Genomic DNA, 16,688 nt, shown 5'->3' on the forward strand with positions numbered 1-16,688 from the left:
AGTAATGAATTTTAGCAGTATTTTGATTTAGAAACTCAAATATAGCCACTTTTCTTGAGACAGCTTAAAACATTCTGGGTAACTACAGATGATCTGGTCTTCAACTAATTAAATGATCTTGGGCAAGTAATTTAATGCCTCTGAGCCTTAACTAAGCCACCACCAGCTAAGTGCAGAGATCAGTGTTTCCCAAATTTCCATCATTCATATACCACCTTCAAGTTACCTACCACATCTGAGAACCATGTGAAACATCTAATTAACGCCATTAAATAGTATTTTTAAAAAGTGTTAGCCCTTGGGGGGAGGGATAAATAAGGAGCTTGGGATGAAGATACACACACTTGGGATGAAGATATACACACTACTATACATAAGACAGATAACCAACAAGGACATATATGTACAGCACAGGGAACTCTACTCGACATTCTGTGATAACCTATATGAGAAAAGAATCTAAAAAAGAATGAATATATGTATGTGTATAACTGAATCACTTTGCTGTACACCTGAAACTAACACAACATTGTAAATCAACTATACTCCAATAGAATTAAAATTAAAAAAAAAAAAAAAGTTAGCCTTATCCTAAGCAGTAGCCATGAAACTGCAAGTCTGATAAGACCATTCTTTTCTATAGACATTAACATTAATGATTAAAATAAAAAACCTTAATCCATGTACCACCTATAATCATCTCACATGATACCACATTGTAGTACACACATTGCTAAGACTTTATGATTACACCTAACACACAATGATAGCTAAAACTCAGAGCCTGTCTCATTACTGACGCTTTCACAGTCTACCTGATTATGTTCCAGCCTGCCACACATGGTATATTACTATTAAACAGAGCACTTAGCTAATCCCTCTCACAAACCTCTTCAAAATATACACAATAGTGGACATGCATTTCATTTTAGTTCCTATAAATCTTATAGGGAGGCATATGTCAACAAAGAAATAATTTCCTAAGGCAAGTGAATTTCTACCTGAATTCTCAATTGCTTTATGCCGCTTATTTGGAAGGGCCACAGATACATCCTCATAATCAGGGTCAGTTTCTTTGACTGTTCGCTTGATTCCAGACATGATGACATTCGTTCTTCACTGTGAAGCAATAATACATTAATTAATAACACTGCCTGATATCAATACATGTATGTGTACACACATACAAAAGGAATATTACATAATACTGATATTTATAAGTCTGTGTAAATACACACACACATCCCCTTTAAAGCTAAGAACATAACTAACTTCAAAAGTTCACTAAAAAAAAATCAGCATCTGTTACAAAGCATGCATTTCCCTCTCAAAAGAAAATCCTTTAACAAGGCAGCACATTGTTCAGACCTTCCAAAAGGAGCCAGGCTTTCACAGAAGGGACCTCATATAGAAAGAAAAGAAACCAGATTTTCATGAAAACATGGTAAGTCCACAATATCCTGGAAACCACAATGCATCAAATATATTACAGAATATAGCTCAGTAAATAATTTATTATACAAATCCTCCCTCTGGTACTTACATAGTACATGCTATATAACAAGTACTTAATAAATATTATTGTTACTGATCATTTTTTATTATTCATAATAAACAGAAACTGTATAGACTTATATTAAACTAACAAGCTTGCAATATGGTAAACACGTCCTAGGTATACAAGTCTTTAAATAAAACCGTCCCATAAATCTTTAGATCTGCACTGTCCCAATACATTAGCCACTAGCCATATGTGGCTCCTTAAAGTTAATTAAAATTAAATAATATTTAAAATTCAGTTCCTTTTCCTACATTTCAGAACACTAGCCATATTTCAAGTGCTCAATAGCCATCAGGGCCAGTAGCTACTAAATTGGACAACAGAGATGCAGACCATTTTATCACTGCAGGAAGTTCCACTGGACACTGCTCCTCTTCCAAACTGTGTTTCACTGAGCACTTATTATTTCATGAGTCAGTTTAGGAAATGCTGTACAGATCAGCACTATCCAGAAGAAACATAATGTGAGCCACAAATGGAAATAAACATTTTCTAGTGCCCACATTTAAAAAAGGAAAAAGAAGTGCGTGAAATTAATTTTAATAATATATTTTATTTAACCAATGTACCCAAAATATTATCATTCCAATGATATAATCAATATAAACATATTAACAATAAGATATTCTACATTCTTACCTTTGTACTAAGTCTTTTACACCTAGAGTACACCTTAATTTGGACTAGCCACATTACAAAGGTTCATTCAATAACAACCTGTGGCTGGTGGGTCCCTTACTGGGCAGCGAGGGTCTACTGACAGATAAGAAAAGAGGTCCAGGGAGGTTAGATGAGTTGCCCCTTAGAAGACTGATCTATGACAGAAAAGACAAGAAGAGCTCCCTAATTTCCAAACCTCTCCTCTACCACTGATGGAGATTATTTACCTAACCAAAGGCAAAAATACACAAAATGTATTTATTGAGGTAATAAACAGTTTTAAAATAAAATTAATGAAAATAAAATATAACTCAAAAATAATTATTTTTTTGTTCACTCAAAGTTAAGACAGAAATAACAATTTAAAAGCCTCTCAGCTCTTAGTCCAGTTCTTTCACCAATCTCTGAGGTAGACTCACTTGATTCAGCTGGGAGAGACTCATTATGTAATGATATGTATGTAAATCCTGGATCTAGAATATTTTTCCTATAATTGTTATTTTGTATAATGGCCCTAAACTTTAAAATATCCTACCTGCCCACCCCCCCCCAAGCATTTATAAACATCCTAAATCAAGCCATTTAATGTTTGTTCACAATCATTACCTACCTGCTCTAATTTAGAATATAAATGAATATTTTTGGAGAAGTCCTGAATCCAACTATTATTTTCTGTTTTTAAAGCTCATAAAAAGTGAGAGTAGGGTATTGTTCTTTTAGCCTTCTCCATTTGGTCGGCAACTAGTTATAGACAACCTGAAAAAATCTTGGGCAATTACATAAATAATACTTTCTTAAAAATCAATAAACCTCATTCCTTTTTCCCTAATGCAGATAGAAAAAGAACAACAACAAAACCTCCTACTATCAAGATAAACCTGGTATCAGAAGTAGATACATCATAGCAGATCTCCAATCTGTTTTGCACCATACCATTTCCTCAGTGACCACCTGTCTTCTACAGTTTACCAAGAGTCTTACTGGATTATCTGTAAAAATGAGTGAGTCCAGCATCACCTTCACTCATCCATTCAGCGGACTTCATAATCTCCATATTCTCCTCCCACACCCCCTCTCTCCCCAAGTACTCTCAGGAGTAACGGTGGCTCCTCCCCCAAAACGTTGGGGATTCTTGAAGAAAACAGTATTGTGTTTTACCCTCACTTAAGGGATAAAGCAAAATTCTCTTTTGACTTCTGCTCTAAAACTGAGAGAATAGAAGGGAAAAAAGAAGATTTTGGAGGTGCAAGGGGGTGGGGTGGGTAAGGAAGAAACCACCAATGAATTAACTTATGCTGCCAAGGTAATTCACATTTTCATGCAGCCCCTGTAATAAAGCCTTTCCTGTCATCTTTGGGCATAGGTTTGAGCTCCCCCCGATAAACATGCTGAGGAAGATTTAGGTCTGTACTGAGCATTTTTAGTAATTGAGGTCTGCTTCTGTTCTACCAAGAACAATACTAAAGGACATACATGCCACATTCAAGTATATGCTACCTAAGGCTAGGCACATCTGCCAAGGCATGCTCTCACCATGATGTAATAAGTATGTGGAATGTGTAACAAATGATCCATGTAATAGTAAGTTTTGGATTCTTCTTGTCTGTCTTTGAGATTTATGAAAAGGAAATACGAACAGTTGTTAGATATTGTCAGGTTCAACTTTGAAACAAAATGTCCTACTAATCCTCTTAAGGGTTTGAATCAAATGAAATTGAAAAGAATACTGATGTGGTAAACTGTTAAAAAAGAAAATCAGTTACTGTTCATAATTTGTCTGTGAGAAAGGATTTTCTCCATACCATGGGACCAAATCCAAATACAGAAATGTATGTAATGCTGATTCCTCTAATTTAAAATTTTTCTCTCATTGAAATAGCTTCTTTATAAAAAGTAAACACTGGCAATTTAAACTTTAAAAAGACACATTCTCCTCCCCCCATGTACTGTAATACAATGTAAGAAAGCAAAACCACCCTGTATCACACCCATTCAAATAACATAAACAAGTCTAAGTTTTTGAGAAAGGTTAAATACCAAAAACAAAACTTTTTAATGCTCTATACTTTGAAAAGAAAAATAATTTTTAAAGGAAAATTGTACAATTTAAACCAAAAATTATGTAATATAGAGTCACTAGAAATTATTAGTAAAAGGTCTTAGTTCTCATGTTAGAGAAGACCTAGAATCTCTAGAATCTAGTCCTGGAACCCTGTCTTGCAAACACCACATCATACAAGATATGGCCAACTCTTGGGTAAAGGAATAAAATCTGATAAATAAGGTTCCTGGAAACTTTACTAAGTGAGGTACCTTCTCAATATAAAATTCTGTGATCCTCATGGCATTTGAATCTCACCAGAACCACTGTATTTCATGCTTTCACTCAAGATGACTTTTCCTATCTGATTTAAGAAGGGGGATGGGGAGCAACAGTACAATCATTTTCCATCTGCTTCCATACAGACAGATGCTCCTAACATGTTAATAATGATTTTATAATTCTTTAGCCCTGTCCTTTCTGTAATTTTCATTTCAAACAAAATATTTTCCCCTCTGTAAATAAGACAACTAGTGCTCCTTTATTAAACATGTGAAAGAGAGAATCCATTCTCCTCTATTAGCCAGATAGACATTTCAAAAATGTCTACAAAAAACAAAACAGGAGAATGGGTAAACAAATTGTAGTATAACCAATGAACTCCTGATCCAACCAACAACAGGAATAAATCTTCATTATGGTAAGTAAAAGAAGCCAGACACATAATAGGAGCACATACTGAATGATCCTATTTACATGAAGTTCAAGAACACACAAATTAATCTATGGTGAAAGAAAACAGAATAGTATTTGGGGTGCTGGCAGTGGAGACGGACTGAGAAGAGGAATAAAGACTTTCTGGGGTGACAGAAATATTTTATATCTTTTTTCCCCCTATTTATTTGTACAAATAGCACAGGAGGACACCAGTCCCATGCAGACAGCAGCCCAGGGGTCACACCAGTCCTTCTGTCCTCACATTGGTAGATAAAGGCCTCTACTCTGGAGCCTTTGTGGGGGCCTAGGCAGCTTTGGGAGCCTGAGCTGGACTAGAGTTGGAGCTGCAGCTGTACCTGCAACTGCGGCCTTGGCCTTGGCCTTTGGCCAGCAGAGCCTTAAAGCTTTAGACCCTTAGCGATACGGGCACAAGCCTGTTTCCCAAACTCGGGGTGAGCGATGTAGGCAAGCTGACTGGGTTGTGGCTGCTGCCCTTTGGGATCTTGGGCTTGACCTCCTTGGGCTTTACGAGGGCCTTGATAGCCTCAGCATGTGCACTCATGACCTTGGTGTTGTTGGCGTGCATCTTCTTTAGGCCCTTCTTGTGCTTCTTGGCAAAACATATTTCTCAGGATCTTGGGGTCCACCCCCTTAAGAGATTCATATCATTGTGATTGGGGTTTCTTGATGCCATTTCTGTGCCATTTTCAGGACTGGTTGTGCATGGTGTGGTTCTCAGACTTGGCCATGTCTGCACAGGGGCCCACCACATTTTTTTTTTTTTTTTTTGGCTGTGTTGGGTCTTCGTTGCTGTGCGCGGGCTTCCTCTAGTTGCGGTGAGCGGGGGCTACTCTTTGTTGCAGTGTGCGGGCTTCTCATTGTCGTGGCTTCTCTTGTTGCAGGGCACGGGCTCTAGGCGTGTCCACTTTAGTAGTTGTGGCATGCAGGCTCAGTAGTTGTGGCTTGCAGGCTCTAGAGCTCAGGCTCAGTAGTTGTGGCACAGGGGCTTAGTTGCTCCACGGCATGTGGGATCTTCCCGGGCCAGGGCCTGAACCCATGTCCCTTGCATTGGCAGGCGGGTTCTTAACCACTGAGCCACCAGGGAAGCCCCGAAATACTTTTTATCTTAAAGGTGTGGGTTACACGGGTACATGTAATCGTTAAAAACTCATTCCAACTGTACACTTAAAATCTGTGTATTTCACTGTATGTAAACTGTAGCTCAGCTCAGAAAAGGACTATACAAACGTATCTGAACATGCCCCCTCCTGCATGAAATCTTCCAGTGGCTTCCCATAACTCTTAGAATAAAATCATACTCCCTAACATGACCTACAAAATGTTACATGAATTGGGCCCTGCCTGCTTCTCCATCCTTAATCATTAAGATCCAGACACACTGATTTTCTTCCTTTTTTTTTTAAAATGTTTTTTATTTTTGTTCTTTTTTAAAATTTATTTATTTCATTTATTTATTTTTGGCTGCATTGGGTCTTTGTTGCTGTGTGTGGGCTTTCTCTAGCTGCTGTGAGCGGGGGCTACTCTTCGCTGCGGTGCGTGGGCTTCTCATCACAGTGGCTCCTCTTGTTGCAGAGCACGGGCTCTAGGCGTGCTGGCTTCAGTAGCTGTGGCACGTGGGCTCAGTAGTTGTGGCTCGCGGGCTCTAGAGTGCAGGCTCAGTAACTATGGCGCACGCGCCTCGATGCTCTGCAGCATAGGGGATCTTCCCAGACCAGGGCTCGAACCCGTGTCCCCTGCATTGGCAAGCAGATTCTTAACTACTGCACCACCAAGTAAGCCTTGGTTTTCCTTCTATTCCTCAAAAACACCTCAATCATTCCCTAGGGTTTTTGGACTTATGGTTCCTTCTGCCTGGAATGCTCTTCCCCCAGGTTAGCTTTACCAGATGCTAGCTCAAATGCCCACCTTATCAGAGAAGGCCTTCCCTGATCATACTACCGAACACAGCTCTCCCCATATTCCCTCTCCAAAGGTCCTGGAAGGTCTCAATAAATTATTTACTGAATAAATAAGTGAAGGGATAACTAAAATACATGCCAAAATATAAATACCCACAGGGAACAAACTACTAGCTTTCATCATTCTTCCTATAATACTTACAAATCTATTTGTTGATATTGCTATACCTTCAAAGGTATTATAGCTAAATGTTTAAGATAAAGGGATATGCAAAGAAATTACACACAGACACATGCAAACAAAAAGCACACATGGCAAGATTATTGGCAGAGAGAATAATTTAAGGCAAAAACCATTTAATACAAAAAAGTTTGTTACTATTAAAAGACACAATCATAAAGATATGTCATAAACTATAAATCAAACAGCATCATGTCAAGACATACAAAACACAAAACCAGAACTACAAGAATTTAAGAAAACCATTAGAGAAGAATTTGAACATATGTCTCTCAGAAATTTAAAAGATCAAGAAGACAACAGATTAAAATACAGATGATATAGATAATATAATTTACAAGCCAGATTTAATATATACATACAACTCTGAACCCAACAAAACATATTTTAAATAGCTAGAAAAATTCATTAAATTAAAGTATATAAGTTATATGAAGAAAGTCTCAATTACTGCAAAATTAGGAAATGTTACAGCTTTATTCTCTGATTTTGATAAAATTAAATATGAAATTATTAACAAAAACTCACTATGATATGAAAGAAGGAAATTTCGATAAGACTATTTAAAAATTATCAGCAGGGCTTCCCTGGTGGCACAGTGGTTGAGAGTCCGCCTGCCAATGCAGGCGACACGGGTTCGTGCCCCGGTCCAATAAGATCCCACATGCCGCAGAGCGGCTGGGCCCATGACCCATGGCCGCTGAGCCTGTGCGTCCGGAGCCTGTGCTCCGCAACGGGAGAGGCCACAACAGTGAGAGGCCCGCGTACAGCAAAAAAAAAAAAAAATCAGCAAAAAGGAAACAATATATCTAAACCTATGGAGATGTGGTCAAAAGGCATCCTCAGAGGAAAACGAGAAACCAGTTTTCATTTGTGAATATAAGCAGATACAAATCCAGTCCAGCAGGGTATTAAAAGAACTGTGCATCGTGACTAGAAGGTTTTATTACCAGCAATAAATAAAGCATTGGGGAGCTCCAGAAGCAAGGTGATTTGAACTGCATAGGTCTAACATTGGACCTTTAGAAATACATAAATGTAACTGACTTTCAGTAATCCAAATACATATGATCCATTTCATGAATTATACCTTACCTTGCAAACTAAAAATAGCAGCAGCTTTTACTCCAACACCATCCAGGCTTCTCAAAGACTGCCCAATGTGCATGCTGAGAAAGAATAACCATTTTAATATCATACTGACAAAAATCATTAGGCATGAAGAAGTCCTTTCAAAAAAATCAAAATATATATTTCAGTGTCAATTTAAATTTTTTCCTCTATTTGAAGATTACTCATAGAGCTGTCATCTCCCATTGATACTGATAACTGAAAATCTTCTTCCCAAAATTATGCTTATTTTTCACAATACAAGCAATCTGAAGTAGCCTATTTATAGGAAAGACTCAGATCAAAGGAAATCTAAAAGGGAAAAGAGAAGATTTTGTTCTAATTTTCATTTAAGTTGGTAGCAACAAAAACTCTATCCTAAATGAAACTGAGTTATTTGTAGTGAAGTGGATGGACCTAGACTCTGTCATACAGAGTGAAGTAAGTCAGAAAGAGAAAAACAAATACCGTATGCTAACACATATATAAGGAATCTAAAAAAAAAAAAAGTGGTCCTGAAGAACCTAGGGGCAGGCAGGAATAAAGACACAGACGTAGAGAATGGACTTGAGGACACGGGGAGGGGGAAGGGTAAGCTGGGACGAAGTGAGAGAGTGGCATGGACATATATACACTACCAAATGTAAAATAGAAAGCTAGTGGGAAGCAGCCGCATAGCACAGGGAGATCAGCTCAGTGCTTTGTGACCGCCTAGAGGGGTGGGATAGGGAGGGTGGGAGGGAGGGAGACGCAGGAGGGAAGAGATATGGGGATATATGTATAGCTGATTCACTTTGTTATGAAGCAGAAACTAACACACCATTGTAAAGCAATTATACTCCAATAAAGATGTTAAAAAAGAAAAAAAAAAAACTCCATCCTAGTTATTCTAAGCCAGGTCTTATACACAAAATCCAGTCTACCATAGTCGCCCCCTTATCTGTGGGGGATACGTTCCAAGACCCCAGTGGATGCCTGAAACAAAGAACAGTAATGAACCCTGTCTTCTGTTCATCTCTTTCACCACAAATTTAATGCCTTTTCCATCTTAACTAGGTACTCTTCACACACTGTAGCCATAAATTTCGCAATATGAGGTGTGAAAAAAAAAAAATTAGCATGAATTTGTTTTTCCTTCTTGACAATTCCACAGATGGAAGATTCGTTTGTAAGGCAGATCTTAGCAACCTCAGCATACAACTTTTTTCTTTCCTTATTAATTTTCACCTAAAGGAAGCACTTTACGGCTTCTCTTTGGCATATCTGAATTGCCAGCATAACCACTCTTTCACTGTGGTGCCATTATTAAGTAAAATAAGGATGACTTGAACATGAGCACTGATACCTCAACAGTTGATGTGATACCAAGATGGCTACTAAGTGACTAATGGGCAGAATACACAGGACAAAGGGATGATTCACATCCCAGGTGGGACAGAACTGGGATGGCACAAGATTTCATCACGTTAACTCAGAATGGTGAGAAATTTAAAACTTCTGTCTGGATAAACAACAAGGTCCTACTGTATAGCACAGAGAACTATATTCAATATCCTGTGATAAATCATAACGGAAAAGAATATGAAAAAGAAGAATGTATACATACGTATAACTGAATCAATTTGCTGTACAGCAGAAATTAACACAACTTGCAAATCAACTAAACTTCAATAAAATAAATTTTAAAAAAGAGATCAGGAGAGGTGGAGTCAAGATGGCATACTAGGAGGACGCAGAATGCCTGCCTCCTCACAACTAGGGCACCTACCAGGCACCAGTGGGGGACCACAGACACCGAAGGGGACAGGAGGGACCCCCAGCAACCGGGTAGGACATGCGGCATGGGGGGGAGTGAAGGGAGAGGAGAAATGGAGGCAGGAGCGGACTGGCTCCCCAGAGGGGAGGCTAGGGGAGGGGAAGGGATCCCACGCCAGAAGGGGGAAATTGGGGAAGTGCTGGGAGGGCAGAAGATCAAAAGGGAGTGTGGCCAGGTTTCCCCTGTCCACTTGGACCCCCAGGAACCTGTTGAGATCCTGGGACTGATCCTCTGCCCACCTAGGCCCCCTCCAGCCGTGCAGGTCCTGAGGGAGTGGGAGGGACGGAAAGGGGAGCAAAGGTAAGGCCAGACCTCCAGGACCGGCACCCCTGAGAGGCGGCTGGGATAGCGGAGGAGTTCCTACACCCAGCGGGACCCACCCACAGTTAGGGGGCCAGCGGTGACAGGGGAGGCCCTGGGGGAGAGGGTTGGGGAGGGGCACGGAAGAACAGAAGGGAACGGGGCCAGTGCTTTCCCTGTCCACTTAGGCACCAGGAAGCCTGTTGGGCTCCTGGGCCTAATCCTCTGTCCTCAGAGCCTCCTTCCCGCTGTGCAGAACCCAAGCCCCACCCCACACCCCCACCCTGGGCCCCACCTCTACGTTCGGAGTCCCTCTCCAACACTCGGGGCCTAAACCCCACCCACACACCCTCACTCAGTGCCCTACCTCCAAACTCCAGGGAACTCCACATTCCAGAGGCCCTCCTTTCCACGTGCTGCCTCTCCCCTTCTGCACAGGTCCTGAGCAGAGAACTGGACCCAGGCTTGAACGGTGCCTCGCCTAGGCCCCGACCCACGCTCAAATGTCACCGCCCCCACTGGCCTAGGTCCCGCCCCACCCTAAACCCCCCCCCTGCCTAAGTTCCCCCCCCCCCCCAACCCCGCCCCCAAAGCCAAGGCTTTTTTTTTTTTTTTTTTTCCTGTTTTCTTTTCTGTTTTCCTCTTTTAGATTGGGTTTCTGTTTTACCTTGCTGATTCATTGTTCTTGATTCTTTTATATTTTTATTTTTCCTAATAAATCTTTTATTTCTCTAACTTTATTTTATTCTTTATATTTTGTTAGTGATCCCTCCTTTTGACTTGTTCCCCCCCTTTTCTTTTCTTTTTTCTGTTGTGGTTTTCTTTTACCTTGCTGCAGTTGTCTCAATTATAGTTTTATTTCTACTAATATATTTTTTATCTTTTGAATTTTATTTTGTTTTTTATTCTTGATATTGTACTGCTCCTCTTATTCTTTCTCTCTTCCCTTTTTATTTTAACCATGCCACGAAGCTTGTGGGATCTTGGTTCCCAGTATGGAGGTCGGGCCCGAGCTCCTGTGGTGGGAGTTCTGAGTCCAAACCGCTGGACTAACAGAGAACCTCAGACCCCAGGGAATATCAATCGGAGTGAGCCCTCCCAGAGGTCCTCACCTCAGCACCAAGACCCAGCTCTATCCAACTGCCTGCAAACTCCAGGGCTGGACAACTCAGGCCAAATGACCAGTAGACAGGAATACAGCACCACCCAACAAAAAAAAAAAAACATGAAACAAAAAAATACATTACAGACGAAGAAGATAAAAACCTACAAGACCAAATAAATGAAGACAAAATAGGCAACATACCCGAAAAAGAATTCAAAGTAATGATAGTAAAGATGATCCAAAATCTCGGAAACAGAACAGAGAAAATACAAGAAACATTTAACAAGGATCTAGAAGAACTAAAGAGCAAACAGTGATGAACAACACAATTACCGAAATTAAAAATACTCTAGAAAGAAGAACAGAATAACTGGGGCAGAAGAACAGATAAGTGAGCTGGAAGATAAAATGGTGGAAATAACTGCCAGGGAGCAGAATAAAGAAAAACGAATGAAAAGAATTGAGGACGGTCTCAGAGACCTCTGTGACAACATTAAATGCAACAACATTCGAATTATAGGGGTCCCAGAAGAAGAGAAAAAGAAGGGGTCTGAGAAAATATTTGAAGAGATTACAGCTGAAAACTTCCCTAACATGGGAAAGGAAGCAGTCAGTCAAGACCAGAAAACACAGAGAGTCCCATACAGGATAAACTCAAAGAGAAACACACCGAGACACATATTAATCAAGCTATCAAAAATTAAATACAAAGAAAAAATATTAAGAGCAGCAAAGGAAAAGCAACAAATAACATATAAGGGAATATCCATAAGGTTCACAGCTGATTTTTCAGCAGAAACTCTGCAAGCCAGAAGGGAGTGGCAGGACATATTTAAAGTGCTGAATGGGAAAAATCTACAACCAAGATTACTCTACCCAGCAAGGATCTCATTCAGATCTGATGAAGAAATTAAAACCTTTACAGATAAGCAAAAGTTAAGAGAATTCAGCACCACCAAACCAGCTTTACAGCAAATGCTAAAGGAACTTCTCTAGGTAGGAAACACATGAGAAGGAAAAGACCTACAAAAACAAACCAAAAACAATTAGAAAACAGTAATAGGAACACACACATTATCAATAATTTCCTTAAATGTAAATGGATTAAATGCTCCAACCAAAAGACGTAGACTGGCTGAATATATACAAAAACAAGACCCATACACATGCTGTCTACAAGAGACCCACTTCAGACCTAGCTAGGGACACATACAGATTGAAAGTGAGGGGATGGAAAAATATATTCCATGCAAATAGAAATCAAAAGAAAGCTGGAGTAGCAATTCTAATATCAGACAAAATAGACTTTAAAATAAAGACTATTATAAGAGACAAAGAAGGACACTATGTAATGATCAAGCGATCAATACACGAAGGAGATAAAACAATTGTAAATATTTAGGCACCCAACATAGGAGCACCTCAATACATAAGGCAAACGCTAACAGCCATAAAAGGGGAAATCGACAGTAACACAATAATAGTAGGGGACTTTAACACCCCACTTTCACCAAAGGACAGATCATCCAAAATGAAAATAAATAAGGAAACACAAGCTTTAAATGACACACTAAACAAGATGGACTTAATTGATATTTATAGGACATTCCATCCAAAAACAACAGAATACACTTTCTTCTCAAGTGCTCATGGAACATTTTCCAGGACAGACCATATCTTGGGTCACAAATCAAGGCTTGGTAAATTTAAGAAAACTGAAATCATATCAAGTATCTTTTCCAACCAAAACGCTGTGAGACTAGATATCAATTACAGGAAAAAAACAGTAAAAAATACAAATACATGGAGGCTAGATAATACGCTACTAAATAACTAAGAGATCACTGAAGAAATCAAAGAGGAAAGCAAAAAATACCTAGAAACAAATGACAAGGAAAACACGATGACCCAAAACCTATGGGATGCAGCAAAAGCAGTTCTAAGAGGGAAGTTTATAGCAATACAATCCTACCTCAAGAAACAAGAAACATCTCAAATAAACAACCTAACCCTACACCTAAAGCAATTAGAGAAAGAACAAAAAAAAACCCCAAAGTTAGCAGAAGGAAAGAAATCATAAAGATAGATCAAAAATAAATGAAAAAGAAATGAAAGAAACAATAGCAAAGATCAATAAAACTAAAAGCTGGTTCTTTGAGAAGATAAACAAAATTGATAAACCATTAGCCAGACTCATCAAGAGAAAAAGGGAGAAGACGTAAATCAACAGAATTAAAAATGAAAAAGAAGTAAACTGACACTGCAGAAATACAAAGGATCATGAGAGATTACTACAAGCAACTCCATGCCAATAAAATGGACAACCTGGAAAAAATGGACAAATTCTTAGAAATGCACAACCTGCCAAGACTGAACCAGGAAAAAAACAGAAAATATAAACAGACCAATCACAAGCACTGAAATTGAAACTGTGATTAAAAATCTTCCAACAAACAAAAGCCCAGGACCAGATGGCTTCACAGGCGAATTCTATCAACATTCAGAGAAGAGCTAACACCTATCCTTCTCAAACTCTTCCAAAATACAGCAGAGGGAGGAATACTCCCAAACTCATTCTACGAGGCCACCATCATCCTGATACCAAAACCAGACAAAGATGTCACAAAAAAACTATAGGCCAATATCTCTGATGAATATAGATGCAAAAATCCTCAACAAAATACTAGCAAACAGACTCCAACAGCACATTAAAAGGATCATACACCGCAATGAAGTGGGATTTATCCCAGGAATGCAAGATTCTTCAATATATGCAAATCAATCAATGTGATACACCATATTAACAAATTGAAGGATAAAATCCATATGATAATCTCAATAGATGCAGAAAAAGCTTTTGACAAAATTCAATACCCATTTATGATAAAATCTCTCCAGAAAGTAGGCATAGAGGGAAACTACCTCAACATAATAAAGGCCATATATGACAAACCCACAGCTAACATCATTCTCAATGGTGAAAACATGAAACCATTTCTTCTAAGATCAGGAACAAGACAAGGTTGCCCACTCTCACCGCTATTATTCAACATAGTTTTGGAAGTTTTAGCCACAGCAATCAGAGAAGAAAAAGAAATAAGAAGAATCCAAATAGGTAAAGAAGTAAAACTGTCACTGTTTGCAGATGACATGATACTATACATAGAGAATCCTAAAGATGCTACCAGAAAACTGCTAGAGCTAATCAATGAATTTGGTAAAGTAGCAGGATACAAAATGCACAGAAATCTCTTGCATTCCTATACACTAATGATGACAAATCTGAAAGAGAAATTAAGGAAACACTCCCATTTACCACTGCAGCAAAAAGAATAAAATATCTAGGAATAAACCTACTTTAGGAGACAAAAGACCTGTATGCGGAAAACTATAGGACACTGATGAAAAGAATTAAAGATGATACAAACTGATGGAGAGAGATACTATGTTCTTGGATTGAAAAAATCAACACTGTGAAAATGACTCTACTACCCAAAGCAATCTACAAATTCAATGTAACCCCCAACAAACTACCAATGCATTTTTCACAGAACTAGAACAAAAAATTTCACAATTTGTATGGAAACACAAAAGACCCCAAATAGCCAAAACAACCTTGAGAAAGAAAAACGGAGCTGGAGGAATCAGGCTCTCGGACTTCAGACTATACTACAAACCAACAGTAATCAAGACAGTATGGTACTGGCACAAAAACAGAAAGATAGATCAATGGAACAGGATGGAAGGCCCAAAGATAAAGCCACCCACATATGGTCACCTTATGTTTAATAAAGGAGGCAAGAATATACAATAGAGAAAAGACAGCCTCTTCAATAAGTGGGGCTGGGAAAACTGGACAGCTACATGTAAAGGAATGAAAGTAGAACACTCCCTAACACCATACACAAAAATAAACTCAAAATGGATTAAAGACCAGACACTATAAGTGTAAGGCCAGGCACTATCAACCTCTTAGAGGAAAACATAGGCAGAACACTCTATGACATAAATCACAGAAACATCCTTTTTGACCCACCTCCTAGAGAGATGGAAACAAAAACAAACAAATGAGACCTAATGAAACTTAAAAGCTTTTGCACAGCAAAGGAAACCATAAACAAGACAAAAAGACAACCCTCAGAATGGGAGACAATATTTGCCAACTAAGCAACTGACAAAGGATTAATCTCCAAAATTTACAAGCAGCTCAATACCAGAAAAACAACCCAATCCAAAAATGGGCAGAAAACCTAAACATTTCTCCAAAGAAGATACACAGATTGCCAACAAACTCATGAAAAGATACTCAATGTCACTAATCATTAGAGAAATGCAAATCGAAACTACAATGAGGTATCACCTCTCACTGGTCAGAAAATGGCCATCATCAAAAAATTTACAAACAATAAATGCTAGAGAGGGTGTGGAGAAAAGAGAACCCTCTTGCACTGTTGGTGGGAATGTAAATTGATACAGCCATTACGGAGAACAGTATGGAGGTTCCTTAAAAAACTAAAAATAGAACTACCATATGACCCAGCAATCCCGCTACTGGGCATATACCCTGAGAAAACCATAATTCAAAAAGAGACATGTACAATGTTCACTGCAGCACTATTTACAATAGCCAGGACATGGAAGCAACCTAAGTGTCCATCGACAGATGAATGGATAAAGAAGATGTGGCACATATATACAATGGAGTATTACTCAGCCATAAAAAGAAACAAAGTTGAGTTATTTGTAGTGAGATGCATAGAGCTAGAGTCTGTCATACAGAGTGAAGTAAGTCAGAAAGAGAAAAACAAATACTGTATGCTGGGACTTCCCTGGCAGCACAGTGGCTAAGAATCCGCCTGCCAATGCAGGGGACACAGGTTTGAGCCCTGTGTCAGCCAACACAATCACTGTTTCTTCAACTCACCTGATATGGGAAAAAATATGTCTTTTAAATAAAAATAGCCACAATTTTACACTGGACCAGAATGGTGGGAAGCTGATAGACGTTGGTCATTTGCATCAAACTGATGTGATCCACTCGGTTATGTAGCCGTCCCCAGTGTGACATGTTAAGAGGTGAGCAAAATGGGACAGTTAGACAGCTGAGCTCAAAAAAACTGTTTCATTATTTAAGTATTATATATTTCCAGGTCAAAAACACCTACTTTCCTATTATAAATAAAACTGCTTAAGACTACAAAAGTTGGTATATAAGGTC

The 16,688-nt window shown here is 38.9% G+C and overlaps 1 protein-coding gene and 1 pseudogene across 4 annotated transcripts in view; both read right to left on the bottom strand.

The window, feature by feature from the left end:
* YEATS2 (YEATS domain containing 2) overlaps nt 1-16,688 on the bottom strand; it is a 107,835-nt gene that overhangs the window by 81,467 nt on the left and 9,680 nt on the right. For 3 of the 4 annotated variants that reach the window (XR_003792447.1, XM_029215537.1, XM_029215535.1), the window contains exons 2-3: nt 8,235-8,308; nt 1,002-1,119 (exon numbers count right to left, since the gene is read on the bottom strand). Coding sequence is in view for 3 of the 4 variants with exons in the window: in XM_029215537.1 (XP_029071370.1) it covers nt 1,002-1,101 (100 nt within the window). In the remaining variant the exon portion in view is untranslated. The remainder of the gene's footprint in view (nt 1-1,001; nt 1,120-8,234; nt 8,309-16,688) is intronic. The other variant, XM_029215536.1, reaches the window with a different exon arrangement.
* Nucleotides 4,595-5,892, bottom strand: LOC114891328 (annotated as a pseudogene).

Source organism: Monodon monoceros, unplaced genomic scaffold (genome assembly GCF_005190385.1).
Source record: "Monodon monoceros isolate NGI ecotype Baffin Bay Population unplaced genomic scaffold, NGI_Narwhal_1 Super_Scaffold_11, whole genome shotgun sequence".
Taxonomy (NCBI): Eukaryota; Metazoa; Chordata; class Mammalia; order Artiodactyla; family Monodontidae; genus Monodon; species Monodon monoceros.